Source organism: Danio aesculapii, chromosome 5 (assembly GCF_903798145.1).
Source record: "Danio aesculapii chromosome 5, fDanAes4.1, whole genome shotgun sequence".
NCBI lineage: Eukaryota > Metazoa > Chordata > Actinopteri > Cypriniformes > Danionidae > Danio > Danio aesculapii.
The window spans coordinates 32,113,598-32,133,035 of NC_079439.1; the positions used below are offsets into that span (position 1 = coordinate 32,113,598).

Sequence of the window (19,438 nt, forward strand, 5' to 3'; positions counted from 1 at the left end):
TCTAACAGCTGCGCTCTCCTAATGCCACAGTGTGTGAATGAGGCATAGATTAAACAGAGAGTAAGATATAGAAGAGAGAACACAAACATCAGTCGCGTTTATAACAAGAGGTCTTCAGAGACAATTCTAGTGTTATGCTAAGTGAGCGTGTCATTTAATCATTTCATCTTAGCAAACGGGACAAGGAAAAAGCAAAGGGTGAGAGTGAGCGCAAGAGCGAGAGACATCTAAATGATGAAGTAGACTGAATTTCTTTATGCTGTTATGTTGAATGACTAGAGTGTCGTTTCAAAGCGCTCTCAAATAAGCCAGAAACTGAATGAGCTCTAGAGATGTTTCTAAAAATACCCAAACGAGCACTGCAAGAACCAACGCAAACCCTTCTGAGCACAAACAAGCAACATTCATATTTTAAAAGCTTCTCCTAAAAACATTGTTTGGATGACATGATGTCTTTAAGAGGTCGAGAGCACACATTTAAAGTTCAGAATGATGCTTGTAGAGGAGGGAATATGTGTTGCTTACTTCTTTGGTAATGAAAGAGCTTAGCAGCGTCACAGCAGACCAGAAGAATATTCCACAGCTCAGGATGATCTTTCTGTTGAAGCGATCCCCCAGGTAACCGAAAATGGGGGCGGCCACCATGAAACTGCAGATAAAGACTGGAGAGAGGAAAACAGAAGCGGACATGTTTAACTTTATTATTTTTTTCTGATACTTTGAAGCATTTCTGTGCAGTCATTGTGAAAATAACATTTTCAGTTCTTTTTTGGAAAATCTAAAAGCCCACTTGTGCAGATGGAAACTAGAAAAGTTGATACAATATCTGTCCATGTCTGCTTGTGAATCCTTATTCTTCTAAATGACGAGGAAGCTTTACAATTCCTTCTTTTGATTTCCCCAATTTACTTTCTACCCATGATTCCCTTACGTGTTAAAACTAACATCCTGATTAAACATAAACATAGAAAAACCTTCTTAATTTAAGATTGCTTTTACCAAGCAGTGTGACTGTAGATTTGCGATTATATCTCACAAAGATGTGTATATATATATATATATATATATATATATATATATATATATATATATATATATATATATATATATATATATATATAATTATTAGCCCCCCTGTTTATTTTTTTCCCCAATTTCTGTTTAACAGAGAGAAGATTTTTTTCAACACATTTCTAAACATAATAGTTTTAATAACTCATTTCTAATAACTGATTTATTTTAACTTTGCCATGATGACAATAAATAATACTTTATTAGATTTATTATTTCAAGACACTTCTATACAACCTAAAGTGACATTTAAAGGCTTAACTAGGTTAATTAGGTTAACTAGGCAGGTTAGGGTAATTAGGCAATTTATTGTATAATGATGGTTTGTTCGGTAGACCAGTGTATCCCAACCCTGTTCCTGGAGGCACACCAACAGTTCATGTTTGGATGTCTCCCTCATCTGACCCATTAACTTCAGGTTTTGGAGTCTCTTCTGATGTTCTGATGAATTGTTTCAGGTGTGTTTGATTAGGGAGAGAATGAAAATGTGTACTGTTGGTGTGCCTTCAGGAACAGGGTTGGGAAACTCTGCTGTAGACTATCGAAAAAAAAATAGCTTAAAGGGGCTAATAATTTTGACCTTAAAATGGATTTTTTTAAATTAAAAACTGCTTTTATTCTAGCCGAAATAAAACAAATAAGACTTTCTCTAGAAGAAAAAATATTATCAGACATACTGTGAAAATTTCCTTGCTCTGTTAAACATCATTTGGGAAATATTTAAAAAATAAAAAAAATTCAAAGGGGGGCTAATAATTCTGACTTCAACTGTGTATATATTCATTCCATTTGTTTAACGTAATATGATGATTTCTATAATATGTATATATACAATCTATACAACAAAAGCCTCAAAATTAAAGTAAAAATGTGACAATGGTAATGTTTGGGATTTTGAAAATAAATTTCAAGATTATACCAGCAAACATGCATGTTTTTCTGTATTTTATGTTGGTATGCAGGTAGTACTTCTGACATGATGTCCATTGAATGGAGAAAAATATATATACTTAAAGTGTGTTGAATTTTTATTATTAAAAGTTGGCCTCATTTATAGGAGCCCCAAATACTGTAAAAAACATACTTTTACATTTTTCAGAAACTTGGAACATAATTCGGGTCTGAAGGGGTGCAGCTTTGATCAGTATCTACATTGTACAAAACGGTAATAAAGATGACTAGACGTGACGTAGTTTTCTTTTCATGTAAAAGTGCCTCTACCATGTCATTGTGTACGATCTCTTAATTGCTCAGCTGATTGCGTGACAAATTATGTGGGCATCTGAAATGCTTTTGGAATGAGCTACAGTATGCATGGATGGCACAAGGTACTAATGTTCATCTGGAAACTTCAGAGCTGTCAGTTTTGAGGATCTAAATAAAGAAAAGCGGTAGTGTTGTTAGCGCTTGTGCTTTAACAGAAAGGCAATCTGGTGGTTGTAAAACCCACCAGTTACTGAACATACAATGCCATGATATTTAAAAACGCATCTAAATTCCTTTTGAAATATATTGAGTTTGCAAGACCTCATTCACACATTAAGTCTGAGGCTATAAAGTCAGAGCTGAAGCTTTAGTTGTCTCCCACCCATGATCAACGGCCATGTTTGGATATGTAATAACTCAATTTTTTTGCGGAAGGCATGAATTTGCCGAAGCCACCGGAAACATTGGCCTGTATTATCCTTGGCTGCCTGTTCAAGCCAAAGCTCGACCTAACTTGAGCATATCCACTCTAGAAACAGGCACAGAGCCCACGCCGAGCCTGCTGGGAAATCAGCGCTCTCTCAGCACACTCGAATCTGTACAAATTACAGCAGCACTACGCTAAATGATCTGCTATTTCATCCCCGAGTTCTCTCGCTTAGTGGTCGTGATTAGGCTTCCTTTGAAAACCATTCCAGAAACACGAATGAGTGGAGCGAATACAAAACAAATGGGAGTAAACTGAGTTTGGGTGGTTTAAAGGTTTATATTGGTTTATATTAGCATATAGTGGGTCAGGTTTGATTTAATCAAGAGGATGATTGATCAAGAGGATGGTGAAACTGGTGGTTTCAAAACTGAAGACACTGAATCAGAACATTTCAAAAAACATTTATGATGAAATTGTTTACAAGTCATTTATTTTAAGTTGCTCTTGTGGTTTCCACACATTGCATATGATAACTTTAAAACTTTTTTCACATAAAAGCCTTGCAAAAGTTTTTGTTCTTGAAAGAGTTACCGATTGCTCATTCAGTGTACTTTTTTAATCAAAATACAGTAAAACATTTATTTTGTGAAAAATTATTCACTTTTCACCATTCTTCTTATTATTATTTTGATGAATGCTGAAAAGTTGTGCTTCTTAACAAACTTTTAATATTAATCTTCACAAAAGTTCGAAAGAACAGCATTTATTGGAATTTTTAATAATGTGTAAAATAAATATCAATATTGCATGTTTATAAATATATACAGTTGAAGTCAGAATTATTAGCCCCCCTTTGATATATTTTTTCTTTGAAAAAAATAATCAGGGGGGCTAATAATTCTGACTTAACTCCATATATATATATGTACACTAAAAAATTACTGTAAAATTTACTGTAACTTACTGGCAATTTTGGCTGCCAGTATGTTACTGTAATTTAATAATTTACTGTGCACTTGACAATTGACTGTATTACTGGCTACCAAATTTGCCAGTAAGTTACTGTAAATTTTACAGTAAATTGTAATTGTTAATTTATGGTACACTCATACATTGACAGTAACTTACTGTCAACCATAATTGCCAGTAAGTTACTGTAAATTTTACAGGTAGTTGTTTACGGTGTATAGTATAAGTATATAAGTATACTTATATTATGTAATTCAATTAATCTATACGCATAATATTTTTACTCTATGTGTACTCTAAATCACATATTATTTATATCAGTTTTGTTGTCCTCTTTGCACCTTCATATGAACTCCTGACTAAAATAAAAAATAAAATCCCCGTATTATTTGATAAACAGTTTTTTTCATATTACAGATGAATAAAATGCTTTAATGGAATATGGTTTGCTAATTTCAGCATTATTTAATCTTTTCAGGTCTTAGATAATATTTAAAAGTTTAGTCCTAATAACAGTTGTAATCATAGTTTTATGCTTAAATAGTGTACCGTAGTTCTACTATGAAAGAATAAAACCTATGTTGAAAATGCATATAACGTGCGCTTGACCACGAGGTTGAATGAAATTCTGAATGAACTGAGGTCTCTCAGGCTATGATCCATCTAAGCACAGCTCAACTAAAGCAATCAACACCTCTCCTGCTTTCTGCGATGTTGATCTCCTCCCATTACCCTGAGCTGTGTCTTCTGTTAATTCCTCTGTTAATAACCTCCCTCCCTGTCTGTGTTCATCACATCATATAACCCTGTACATCAGTTACACCTGTGGATGCTTGTGTGTGTGTGTGTGTGTGTGTGACTGTGACAGACAGAGACGTGCAGAATCCAGATAGAGACAGAACATATGGATAAGCACCAAACACACAACATGTGTGCAGCGAACTGCTCCTGAAATATTCATGGCCTCTTCCTTCCCTGATGAACACTTTGCTCTAAATTAGCATGTAGGACAGATCCAAATGTTCATTCTCAGTAGGGTGTGTTTCGCGTTAAGGATGGATTCTTGACAGAGGGACAAAGACTAGACATTTACATTTAGTCATTTAGCAGATGCCAAGTGATTTACAAAGGAGAAACAAAGCTAAAAGGGCAATTATAGACTTTAAGCTGCTTTTCTTTGCATGTTTTATTGTGATCAAAAGGGCTACAGCATGGTGACAATAATAAAAAAAATGTATAGTGCGCATACTTGATGTGTACTTACCTAAGAAATTACTGGTTATATAAGGAAACTACATGGGTTAAGCTTATAGGTTTATGCAAAAATTGTTTATGTAATAATTATAATTTATATATTATATATTATAATTATTATCATTTATAGTATGTACATAAGAAAAATATCAAAAATAAACTTAACTATATTTATAGCTTTTACAGAACTTGCATTCTCGATACTGATTGGTCAACCCTCCAATTGACAACCAATCACTGGTTATTTTATCAAGTATACCTGTTTGACTACCTGTTCAGCCAATAATATGGCAGCAACTCCATACTATTTTAGTATTCATTCATTCATTCATTCATTCATTTATTCATTTTCCTTCGGCTTAGTCTCCATTTCAGAGGTCGCCACAGCAGAATGAACCGCCAACTATTCTGGCATATGTTTTTTGCAGTGGATGGCCTTCCAGCTACAACCCAGTACTGGGAAACACCCATACACTCTCACTTTCACACACACACTCATACACTACGACCAATTTAGTTTATCCAATTCACCTATATCACATGTCTTTGGACTGTGGGGGAAACCGGAACACCCGGAGGAAACACATGCAACATGCAAACTCCACACAGAAATGCCAACTGACCCAGCCGGGACTCAAACCAGCGAACCACTGAGCCACCAATGCCGCCCCTATTTTAGTATTACTATTTACTGTTTTAATATAGAAAATCAAACTTTATTTCTCTGCATTGGCCATCTGGTCACACAGACAAGACTTTTGTTTGTCAAGGAAAAGAGAGATTAGATAATGTGAACTGTGGAACCTGAGACTTTCTAAATGATGACACATTATCAGTCATATTATGCAGTCGGTTGTCTGTACTTAGGGGTGTGATAGCTGTAAAGTGTGTTTATTTCTGAGATCATCTTTAATGTTTGGACAAAGGTGTGTTATCAGCAGAACAGTGTTTTTCAAAGCAGTCCAGTATTTTGCCACATTTGTTTTGGCATGTTTCCCGGTTTCCCATTTTTGCAACTCTTGTGGTATCTTGCAGTAAGAACTCCACCTAAATGCTTGTCTATTAAAGAGAAACAAAAATACTGTCTTTACTTAAAATTGGCATTTTAAAGAGACAGAAAGTAAATAAATGCTTGACGTCTTGTGTTTTACTTGTGTTTTACTCATGTAAAGTACATTTTCTGACCTTTCAGTATGGATAAGCAGCTTTTTTGGAGAACATTTTAAGATGAAAACACCAATCTGCTAAAGCTTCAAAAAGCATCAGAATGTGAAACTAGCTTTGACTGCCAGACAGTCTAAGAATTTCAGAAACTGCTGATATACTGAGATTTCACAGAGGATGATTCAAAGAAGAGAAAACCTCCTCTGAGTGGCACATCTGTGGTCAAAAATGTGTTATATCAGGATGTCCGCGGAGTCTTAAAAAGTATTAAAAGTTAATAAATCAATTATGAGAAAATTAAAGCCCTTAAAAGGTATTAAAAAGTCTTAATCACGTTTTTACAAGGTCTTAAATTTTGTTCAAGCGTTGATAAAAGTGTTTGACTCCAAAAAAGCATAAATATATTCATTTTTCTCCTAATGTTAACAACAGCATGCTCGATCCACGGGATTGGTTCGGGCCGGGGCGCGTCCGAATATGCTCCTCCATCCAGGCGATGTCGAGTAATTTGCGACAAGGCAGGAAGGTGATGTGACGCTCTCCACATGTAGCGAAACCATAGAAAGAAACAGACGACAAAATGGGAAAATATTTGGAGAAAGACGAGTTTAAACAGTGCCTGAAGCCTGTCACTAAAAACAACCGCATACTGTAATTCATTATTTGAGGCTTTGTTTCTTCCGAGCTTATCTGAGTTGTGTTGCATGGTTGTGCTCCATTGATTTATTTAACTACAACTGTTTATTAACAACTGTTTATTAAGTTAAATGTTTGATACTGATTGAAACCTGAAGTGGCGATGAGGTCTTAAAATATTCGGAGAAGGTCTTTAAGTCTTAAAAAGGTATTGGAATTACCTTTAGGATTCCTGCATATGCCCTGTATATATTGTCTTTTGTCTTCTGCGAGTTGCTCTGACCTGCAGTTATTCCCCTGAAGCATCTTCAGCATGAGCAAACTTCCTCATAATGAAAAGTCTTGAGGCATGTCACACATCTCACCGGTCCTCTCAGGTGACTACTTTAGGAATTTTCAGACTTGAAGCAAGCCTTATGTGACCTCAAATGGTGTTTTTTTAGGAAGGCGTTTCTTACGAAAACATGACTGTTAACTGTGTAACGCGTTTCAAGTGGCTGATTGACCGCCTGTAAATGTCATTCGCTCTCATTTAAAGCGCAATGTTCCTCTGTCACTCACTGCTATTTGCCTTCTATTTAAAATTCATGCCAACTTGAAACTGTCAGAAATGCTCCTAGATAGATGAGTGTACACAGCCATCCTCCTCTTTTTGATGAAAGATGATATAAAGATTGATTACATCCTGTCACCGTCCTGACAAAGAATGACAAAACACTGCACCTTCACCTCATCCATGCTTGCCGTCTGTCAGAGAGTCGTGACCCTTTTTATTTCCTCTTTTTTTATACTCAATGGTTCTTCGGTTTTATATGTTAGCGCTATAGTTAGCCACACAACTGCATTGGTATTTTCCACGTTGTGTTTTTAGCAACAGGAACCAAAGAAACTATATACGGTGTGCTATTTGTGCATGCTCTTTCATATGCACAAATATTGCAAACCATATTGGAGACCACGGAAAAGTCCTTTTCTGGAATATTTCTTTGGGTTTTAGACAACCTTTGCATTATGTTTGCAGTGGAAGAAATGGTTTCAGTGGCTGTGGCACAGTGATTCATTGTAGAGAGTCAGTGTACTGTAGCTGCATGTCAATGGCATGTGAGACTCACACTATGCTATAATGCTAATAATAGACACATGGAGGATATAGGGGAACGCTGCATGCGTCATGTTGCCTATAGAATGGCGTGAAGGCTGGTGAACAAATACTTCTTTTATGAAGGCTTATTTGATTATTGTACATTATCAGAAATCAGTCTTACTGATATACCTTATATGACTCTATAGATTCAATCCAATTTTGGATATTCTGTTATTTTTCCTGTAATGCTTTAGCAGTGAATTTAGAGTGTTTCTTATATGCTGGTTCTTTCTTTAGATCAAAACCCATTGCAGGAACAGTTCAGTCAATATCACAGGCAGTAGTTGATTTTGTTTGTGAATTGTTCAAAGAGACATGTAATTGGTTTGAGTCTGTTAACGCCAATCTGATTTCACCAAGTAGGACATGTTCCTGGATTAACATCTATGTTGGTCCTGGAACAACATTCCAATCAGCCAATCAGAATTAAGAGATACGTTTATAGTTTATGTTAAGTTTAGGCTTACGGTTAGGTTTATGCACTTCTACATGATTGTAATCCAACTGTTATTTCCCTCTTTTTGGGGTAATTGACTGATATGGTTGGGTTGAGGAGTAGGGAATAGGTATGGATTACATTTTCGAACATAAATTATGTTTCAGGATCAACATACTTGTTAATCTAGGATCGCATCGTACTTGGCAAAATCATGACATGCAGTTAGTTAAAACTGTTATATAAAGGTTTTGTATTTTGTGATTTACAAGTGTTTTCTGTTTATTTACGGTTGCGAATTGCATTATGGGATGTTGATCTCTGCTCTGTTGACTGAAAATTGAACTCTACGGTTTAACAAAGTGACTTTTATTGATATTTTAGTCATTTGAAAAAAATATAATGTATAAGAAATAATATATGGAGCAAATAGCAGAAAAATAGCAGAAAATGTACTGGCAGTTTATTATAAGGTTTTTGTACCATAATATACAACACCAACCTGGACAATCTATCACCATTAAACGTGTACACAATGCAATGTAAACTATTAAAATATTAATAAAAGGTCGGTGCCAGTGGTGTAGTGGTTAGTGCGTCGACACATGCACTCCGGTGCTCACGGCGACCCAAGTTCGATTCCGCCTCGCGGTCCTATGCCGATCCTTCTCCTCTCTGCTCCCCATGCTTTCCTGTCTATTCTCTCTACTGTCCTGTCTAATAAAGGTGTAAAACCCCGAAAAATTATTTAAAAAATATATATATATGAATAAAAGTCACTTTTTTGAACACTTACAGGTTAAAAGTTGTTGGAAGAACATCAAGGTCCCATAATGCAACTCAAAAGCGTAAATTAATAGGGAAAAATAAAAAAATAAAAACATGAATGACAAAATACGGAAAACTGCTAATTTACTTATATTTTCAGATTGTAGGTTAAGTTTATATGGCAATGCACTAAATAATAGAAAGAAAATAACATTTAAAAGTTAGAATTGTTTGAAAAGATAGAATGTTTTAAAAAGTCAGCCACTGTCATTTACCCTCACCGGCCACTTTATTAGGTACACCTGTCCAACTTCTCGTTTACGCAAACTTCTAATCAGCCAATCACATGGCAGCAACTCAATGCATTTAGGCATGTAGACATCGTCAAGTTGATCAGCTGCAGTTCAAACCGAGTATCAGAATGGGGAAGAAAGGTGATTAAAGTGACTTTGAATGTGGCATGGTTGTTGGTGCCAGACGGACTGGTCTGAGTATTTCAGAAACTGCTGATCTACTGGGAATTTAATGCACAAACATCTCTAGGGTTTACAGAGAATGGTCTGAAAAAAATATCCAATGAGCGGCAGTTCTGTGGGCAAAAATGCCTTGTTGATGCCAGAGGTCAGAGGAGAATGGCCAGACTGGGTCGAGCTGATAGCTGACATTCGGATGGTAGGGTCAGAATTTGGGGTCAACAACATAAAAGCATAGATACATCCTGCCTTATGTCAAGGGATCAGGCTGGTGGTGGTGGTGTAATAGTGTGGGGGGTATTTTCTTGGCACTGTTTAGGCCCATTAGTACCATTTGAGCAACATGTCAACACCTTTATGACCAATCATGTCCATCCCTTTATGACCACAGTGTACCCATCTTCTGATGGCTACTTCCAGCAGGATAATGCACCATGTCATAAAGTGTGAATCATCTCAGACTGGTTTCTTGAACATGACAATGAGTTCACTGTACTCAAATGGTCTCCACAGTCACCAGATTTAAATCCAATTAAGCACCTTTGGGATGTGGAAGACGGGAGATTCGCATCATGGATGTGTAGTTGACAATTCTGCAGCAACTGCGTGATGCTGTCATGTCAATATGGACCAAACTCTCTGAGGAATATTTCCAGTACTTTGTTACATCTATGACATTAAGGATTAAGGCAGTTCTTAAGGCAAAAGGGGGTCCAACCCGGTACTAGCAAGGTGTACCCAATAAAGTGCGCGGTGAGTGTAAATGAATGGCCAAAATGCATTAAAATGCTTAGTTAAAAATTGCAAATTGCTCTTGCCAATAACAACTTTAGAGAAAATACCTAATAATGCCTGCTAAAATGCCATTACATGAATACATAAAATATAACGCAGTAATATTCAAAGATATGGGTGTCTTCACTGTGTTTTTAATAATAAAAATGCAACCTTGGCTTCTTCTTCTTGTATATGAAACCTGCATGGTGTTCATTTAAATTAAAAGCGTTTCATGTGATACACCGTGTTTAACCTGGCATGAGGAAACTGTACAGTATGTACATCCTCTCATCTTTCTGACACTCTTAATGCATTCTACATACTTCATGTCATGATCTAGCATTATCCCTTCTTTAAGTCGAATTTTTAGCATCATTCCAAACCTCTGACCCAAACATAAATTCCCTTTAAAAGTTTACTGCCTAAACTAAAAGATCAACCACATTTTTGTCACCGTGTCTGAGATGCCACATGCCTGAAACATCTCTGTTTTGATTTTGTGGTTCAGGCTTGACAGCAGAACTCATTCGTAATGAAATAGCAGAGATGCCAACTCACATTCCGCTACCTGCGAATCGCTGCAAAAACAGAGGAAACCCAACCTGCTTCTGTTGATGCAAATTACATTCTGCAATTATCCGCTTTAACTCACATCACAGAAAAGCATCAGGTGTGGCGGAGAGGCCAAGAGTCGCAGTTGCATTCAAAACAGCGCGCAATAATGTCAAGCTCTTCAAAAATGTTGCTTCAGGTTGCTTTATAGGCTCATTAGGTTGTTTTACACTTCCAGACAACACATATTTGGGCTGCGTGAAAACGAAGCCTCCAGAGCCCCTGCATAATCAGCCAATGGCGATTTGAGCCAGTGTGGGCGAGTGTGATTTAACGGGCAGAAGTGGGTCATGTGTTGTGGGCTTGCTGTGGATGACTAAACGAATGACATCACGCTGCATTTAATTGCTTGGGTATCTTTTTTATTCGCACCGCCTCGACTCCGTGACTCAGCCTTCAATGGTGGTCGAAGTAGGAGTGAGTGATGTAATAAGTGTAGGAGTAGCTTCAGAAAAAGACAGACATGTAGAATCATCAAACTTCAAATCAGTATCAATGGTCATTTTAGGGCCTTTTAACTGAACACACCGAATTTTATTCAGCTAATTGTGTTGTAAAGTGGCCGTGTAGGCCGAATTGAAGGATTCATCTAATGCTTCCTTTGATCAAAGAGCTTCCTTTGTTTAGAAAGTAGCAGTTGTGACTCAGTCTGATAGAATTTCCGTCGCTTCAACCTAGAATTGTCAAGGAGAAACATGACTTCACCTGTACGACTATAATGTCTTTTGTTCACCTCTTATCATTTCTTTTGAACGGTGTGGGAGTGGGTGTTTGGGTGCAGAAAAATCGTGACTAGCTGGTCTAAGCAAAAGGACATTCACATTCATGCACCGCCTCGGGGTGGAAGTCAACACTACTTCCACTTCACATGCTGAATGCGCAGAATGAGTTTCTGCTCTCTGAAAGCAAACCCATCAGGGCCACGGGTTCATTTAGAAGGGCTTATAAAAGCTTTCGCATGCTAATCGCTGGTATTGAGATTGAAGGCATTAAACAACAGGTTAATAAGGGGAACGCTGAGCTCAGTCGAGGCATCATAATTAGCCGGAAAGTGTCAGGGACACCTCGGATTTGAAAAAGCACTGTTCTGTGACTCACTGAAAATTTGGATTTGCATCATGAATGAGTCTAGAATGTGAAACTGTGTTTGTGGAGACAAAAGCAAAAGGATGTTGATCATTTGATCACTGAACTATCTTGTAAACGAACAGATTGGCATGGAAGAACAAAGAAACATCATCTGAGCTCTGTTTGCGTTATCTAACATGTAAATGATGAGAGAAAATGGCTTCTATTTATTTCTGCATTTCCAAATCCATATTATCAATTTCAATGTTTGTCTTTGAAAATATCTAAAGATTCTTTATAGATTTATTTCTCTATTTATTTCTCTGTTTTTATTTATTTTATTGTTATTTTCTTTTTTCTTTTTTAGAGCCTCAACTGTCATCAAAAGCCACATACGCACCCACACAAATTTACTGTACTACTGTATGAAACTGTGCTTTTTTTGTCTTACTTTTTGCTTCTCAAATTTAAACACATTTCAAGAGTTCACACTTAGCTGATGATTGATAATAAAGCATGTTTGGCATGCTGTCCCGGGAGAGAGCTCTGAGCTTATAAGATCCTCGAGCCAGGGACTCACTCCTGTTTCATCAGGAGAGAGGGGATTCTGAGCTCAGGTAGGTCTCGAGAGCTCCCCTTAATTCGTTTGTTCGGCCTATTCCTTGATTATTAAGGGTTGCCACGGTGGATTGAACTACCAACTATATCAGCATGTGTTTAGCATTCTTATACACTCTTATACTGTGGCAATTTGGTTTATTTAATTCACTTATACTGCATGTCTCTGGATTGTAGGAGGAAACTGGAGTACCCGGGGGAAACCCACGTGAACACGGGGAGAACATAAACTCCACACAGAATCGTCAACTGGCCCAGCTGGGACTCGAACCCCTGGTGGATTCGTGGATTCGTCATCCCCAAAACAAAAAATGACTAAGGTAAGAAAATCTGCTTATTTATGTACGTTTGAAATGGTCTGATTGGTAAATCATATAATAGCTAATGTGGAACTGGCCTCGAAATTAGCTCATAAATAAACTTCGCAAAGTATAACAGTTTGTTTAGATATTTTTGCTGAAAAATAAAAACAGATGACATTAGTCAGCTTTTTGCCATGTAGAAGTACAGAGATATAAATATATCTCACTTTTGTATAAGATTTTGTATAAGAACTCATCCATATCGTCAGAATGAGTCAACAGTAGAAAAAAGGTTTGTCAGACAAATTTTATGACAAATTTTGTCAGAACAAAAATAATTTTCTGACGCATTAAATCATTAAATATCATAGCACAGCCCCAAAATACTAAGTCATCGTCATTTAAAATCTTTATATCATTATCAAAACAACAAAGTCAGCAAAAAGTTTTGTATCCATTAGTCAGCAAGAATTTTTTTTTATCATTTTAAATATGATAACATTTAGCATTATGCTGTATTCGTAATTGTATTAAGTCTGGATATAAGTATAGTGTTTTTTGTTTTATTAACAAAATTACGTAGAGGATTCCAATTTTTATCAAATTTGTCAGTGGAGCCTCTTAATGTAAACTTAATTTTTTCTGTATATTGAAAAGTTAACAAATCTTCTAGCCATGAAAGAGTGCCAGTAACTTCCAGTGTAGAAGGATATGTCTCAGAGCTATCAATGAACTAAAAGCTATAACGTTAGCATTCTATTTGGAAAATCATCCAAGATTGCTGAGACACCAAAAATAGCAATAAACGGGTATGGTTCAAGAGAAATTATAGATAAAGTGTCAAAAAAGGAATGCCAAAAATCCTTCATCTTGCGCAAGAAAAAAACATGCATATGATCAGCAGGAGTATAGTGTTTTATTTTTACATATGAATCTGTTATGGGACATAATTTAAGCCATATTTTAGCACTGCATTTTGAGGAATGCTGTTTGAAACATTAAAACATCTTTGTTTCAAAAGTCCGATGTGCCCTTGATGTTTTACGGAGCGTCTCTGTTCTCCTTCTCTTAAGAATCTCTCTGCTAAGCCAGAGGAGTGTGTTCATCATACTAACTCATCACACTTGTCTTATCGGTTCACTCCAGCTTTGCAAATGTTTTCATAACTTCTTAATCCTTTAATCATATAACCAGGCATTTGGAGTAATCTAATAGACCAACCTTGGCCTTCAGATGTGATGTTCAACCAATCAAAACACACAATGGGAACAATGCTATGTTACACAAGCACTGCAGTGTTTATATTGTTTCAGCTGGGATGTTTGCAATCTGCACAACATCCAGATTTTCTTTTTAAATATATATCGGTAAGGAATTTAGAGAGTTGTCACACCATCTTTATCTCTAAATCAGTTTTCAGACTAAATTGATGACATATTTGTGTCATGATGACAAGTGCAATATGTTGTGCTTTGATCCGCCAAGAAACATCAGCGGCATGCGTATTCTTTCTTTCTTTTATAGTTCAGGTGAAATGCTGAGGTGTTAAACGGTGCCAAGTAATGGTCATGGGAACTTCAGTGTAAAAATATCTGAAGTTAAAATAATAATAATAACACAAACAACAATTCCTTAAAATGTTAAGAGGCTGTAAAAGTGCTGGTTAAAAAAATATAGCACTCGAAAATTACACTCAGAAAGGTTTTTGTTTTGTTTCAACTGAACACACCTGAGCATACATTACCACTGGACATTGACTAAGTGAGTCAGGTGCCTGAGGTGTGCAGATACTGCGTTTTTAAAGAAAAAAAAAGGGCCGATCTGTCATTATTTAGCATTTTTTCATAGCCCATGCCATATGTATATTGAGGAAAATGCAGTTAGGTAGAATATTTGTTTCTCCTTACTACAGATATGCTCACTGAATAATACAAACCTAACAGATCACTCAGATCATTAGGATCAAGTAAATTAGAAATTCCAAGAGTTCAGTCAAAGCAGTGTGAATCCGCCTTCAGCTATTACGCCCTCCTGCTGCTGGAATCCAGGAATGATCAGATGTGCTCCAACATTAGGCACATTCAAATCAAGACTGAAAACAGTATTGCTAACACTAATGCTATCTGTTTAGCTGTGCCTTTACTGAATGAGCACTGTGCTACATCCAACAGACCACACTATTATGTCTTTCTTTTTTTTTTTAATTCTTTAATAACCTGTTTTAACACATTTCAATCTGTTTTTATCTGTTTTAATCATTATTTATTCTCTAAATAAGTTTTATTTTCTTGTTTTTTATTCTTGTTTATGTAAAGCACTTTGAATTACCATTGTGTATGAAATGTGCTATATAAATAAACTTGTCTTGCCTTACTATCAACTGGCTATTGAATATACTAACCCTGCCTGCTAATACATTTACAAGTATGTTGATATAAGAATGTTTTTGTTCAGTGAGATTTTTTATGTTTTTTTTTTTTACTTTTATGCTCACTAAGAATAAAGGAATTATTTGATGAAAGTACAATAAAATGTTTTATGGTAACACTTAGGTCACAATTCATGGTATTAACAAACCATTAGCTAACACTACTAGCTTAATAAACTTAACTATTAATTAGCTGTTTGTTAATAGTTTTTAAGGTAGAAGTTGTGTTTAAGTCTTGAGTAAGAGTAGGGATGCAGATCATAAATTATAGCTACTAATAAACAGATAATATCTTAATAATCAGCAGGTGATAAGCCAGCAGTTAATAGCATGAATAGTTTTTTAGGGGGTTTTATCCTTTGATGGATAGAATGGTGTAGAGAATTGACAGGAAATTATGGGAAGCAGAGAGAGGGGAAAGGACCTTGGCTAAGGACTTTGAGGCAGGAATTGAACACAGAGCACCTTGTTGCTATATGCGCACTGATCACTAGGATTTTGGCACTGACAATAGCATGAATTGTCACCTAAATTGTTGAATGGTTTTATTGTACATAATAGTGAGTGATATTGTCAGATTTTTTTAATTATTATTATTTTAATACAGTTTTGAATTATTTTTTTCCTATGGTGTCCTATGGTATATGCAGATATGCTGCTCAAAATCATTGAATTTTTCTTTGGAAACTATTAAAGTCCCCGTGAACTGGAACTCTTTTCATAATGTGACGCAGGTCCTAGAGAAACGGAATTTTAAATGAGCAAACAGTGGGCCTGGTTTGTTTTTTTCTACCATGGGCTGAATGGACGTGATAAAGTAGGCATTTCATTCAGAAAGATTGGGAAAGGGTTATTACAAATATGCTAGCCATGCCCATTATCTCAAAATCACTTAATCTGATAAACAAAACTGAAAACAACAGGAAGTGCATTTTCAGATTTCAATTAAAGATCAGAAGGGCAAACATTTTTTTTTTCTTAATGGCATGCACAAATGAATTGTTCACTGCAAAACTAGCAATGTGAGCTAACAAAATCATATGGTTATTTTTGACTTATTGGGGTCTTTAAAGATTCTTTCAAGATTCTTTAATGAATTTGGAAGTTCAAAGGAACAGCATTTATTTGGAACAGTATATAAATATTTAATGTAAAAAATTATAAATGAAGCATTTCGGTTGTAATGTTAGGTTTCACAGAAAATGTTACTATTGTACCCCTTCTTGTAAACAGTTTACTCTACTAATACATCTGAAACCACAGCACCATCGGATACAGTGAATTACAAATGTCAGATCCATTCAGTCCTCAGCATGCTCAGACAAACGACAGTCTTTGGACTTTGCAGGTGCGGAGCGACAGATGCTGAGGAAGTCACATTAAGCAGGAAACTCTCTGACGTCTGTGTATATTTGTGTTTAAGGCTGAATACCTGCATGTGTCTTTTCTCATTGTGTGCATTCACCATCTATAGAGGCCTCAATTGAATATGAGAGGATGTTGAGTTGTTTGAGAGCGAAAAGACAGCGCAGTGAATCAAGCCAAAACAAACAGATGAAAGTATAGTGGAATAAAGAAATTCAAAGCTCAGCCTTTCATGAAGGATGTAAAAACACACAGTAAACAGAGGTCACCTCGTGTGAGCTAATACAGGAAGATAAATCGTCCTACTTCGTCCTGAGTCTTTTTAAACCCTGAACTGCAATGCTTCAAGTCAAGGGGGAAAGAGTGGTTCGTTTTTAGTAGTCCAGCTTTAAAAAAAGGGAAGGAAACAATGTCAATAGCTCTAATGTCTTTATTAGCAGCTGCTAATCCTCCAACCGACGCTAACTTACCTAACTGTTTAGCCGCTGACAAGATGCATCCAAAAATCACGTATCATACTCTTCTATCAGTGTTTTACGCTGGCAGCAAGGAAAACGGCTGTGTCACTGCTGCCATGATGGAAAGCTTTCAAGTGACTATTACTCTGTACTGTTCAAAAGGCTGATGACAAATGCTTAGCCATTAGCTCAGGGGCAGCCTGTCCACAAATTAGCCGCCCACAGTTCTTGCCTTCACTTCCTCATATAGAGAGAAAGAAAGTTCCATAACAATTATTTTTTTTTTGGAAATGTGCTTGAGCGAAGCAGCCTTTAATAGAAATGTCACTATAACATAGCTAAAGTGGACTCATGTCAAACAGCAGTTACGGCACAGTATATCAAGATAAAGCTACAATATGGCATTCGTAAAGCTTAACTTTTTTGCATGCCTTGTTTTTAAGACATATGGAGTCGAAAGAAAAACCATGGGAATAACAGAGCACTGAGTGAAAGCTGGAGAGCACTTTCATGTGGTTTACTGCATGCAGCATCAATTTGAACTGGAGTGTACTGTTGTTTTTTTCTGTACGCCCATGCTAACTGCACTTTTTATGTGAAAGTGGTTAGAAAGAAAAATGTGTATGTGTTGGTTTGTGGGGAGGGAGAGCGGGAACAGTTTGTGGATTAGTGCTGGTAAATGAGGCTGACCTGTCTCAGGTCCTTTTTAAGGCGCAAATTAGCAATTAGCAAAGAGATTCAACATGTTGATATTAAATGCTAGCAAGCTAACGCAAAACCATAGATATACAGTATACACTAGATAACGCATACGGACCCTGAGCATGCGTTAATACCGCCGCCACATTTGTACAGTGCTCCTAGGACAAAACTAGTCAACTGCACTAGTTTAGACTAAAGCCAATCTGAAGATGCTGGACTTTTGCACTGCGTATGGGTGTAGTGACAAGCAAACAAAGAAAACAAAGCATAAAGGCACAACATTTCATAGATAACCCTACTGAAAAAAACAGCTTAAACCAGCCTAGGCTGGTTGGCTGGTTTTAGCTGGTCAACCAGGCTGGTTTTAGAGGGGTTTTGGCCACTTCCAGACCTGGTTTCCAGCCATTTCAAGCCTGGTCTTAGCTGGTCAGGCTAGGAGATGACCAGCTAAAACCAGCTTGACCAGCCTTGCCAGGCTGGGAGCCCAGCCAAAACCAGCTATGTCCAGCTTAAACTAGGCTGGTCAAGCTGGTTTTAGCTGGTTTTAGCTGGTCATTTTACAGCCTGACCATCTAAGACCAGGCTGGAAATAGCTGGAAACCTGAAATGGGCTGGTTGGCTGGTTTTAGCTGGTTGACCAGCCTGGTTTTAGAGGGGTTTTGGCCACTTCCAGGCTGGTCAACCAGCTAAAACCAGCCAACCAGTCTAGGCTGGTTTAAGCTGTTTTTTCAGTAGGGAACATTTAGTTTTTTATGTTTTTTGTATGTTACAAACTTTTGTGCTAAACAAGTAACATTATTGATGATAATACAATCACTTAATTCACTGATCAACGGGCAAAGTAGCACCAACTCACACTTAATACTAGGCTTATGCTTGTTTTGTTTAATAAAATAAGCAAACAATGCAAATAAAATATGACAGCAAGAAGCTGCGGTGCCAGAAACTTGTATTATTGTTGGCTAAGTGAACGAGGCGTTCATAATGGAGATTCATTCACAAACGAATTGTTCCCTCTGTAAGAATGAGAAGTGAAAGCAGGAGAAGGGGGTGTGTTTCAGGACATGGATTAGATGAAATTTAACAGGGAGGGAGGATAATACATTTTCATGCACATAAACACATGCTGTTTGTCTGTAATGCCCGTGCAGTCACTTATTCATGTAGAAAAGTGATGTAAAATTATAATTTTCGTAATTAAAAAAAAAATTGCTTATTGACCACCCGGAAAACTCCCGATATACAGTATGTATCAATGTTTACATATCTCTGGCTCCGAATGACCAGTTCTTTACTACACCTTGGTCCCAGATTCATTTCAAAGGAGCGCTACTAAAATGGCGGCTCTATTAATGCATTCCTTCCAGTAGACAACAACAGCGTAGGTGATATCTAATGTAAATATCTATGACACAAAACAAGGTAGAGGTACTACTGTCTGTGCTCATGCTACACAAATGACAAAGAATGACACAGTGTAACACTTTTAAGGTAAAGGTTGTCCGGTTTCTATAATAAGGACAACAATAGTGAAAACAAAATACATTTGTGAAGAAA

At 36.7% G+C, this 19,438-nt stretch overlaps 1 protein-coding gene across 1 annotated transcript in view; it reads right to left on the reverse strand.

The window, feature by feature from the left end:
* spns2 (SPNS lysolipid transporter 2, sphingosine-1-phosphate) overlaps positions 1 to 19,438 on the reverse strand; it is a 114,738-nt gene that overhangs the window by 45,533 nt on the left and 49,767 nt on the right. The window contains exon 3 of the mRNA XM_056457937.1: positions 526 to 662. Coding sequence (XP_056313912.1) covers positions 526 to 662 — 137 coding nt within the window. The remainder of the gene's footprint in view (positions 1 to 525; positions 663 to 19,438) is intronic.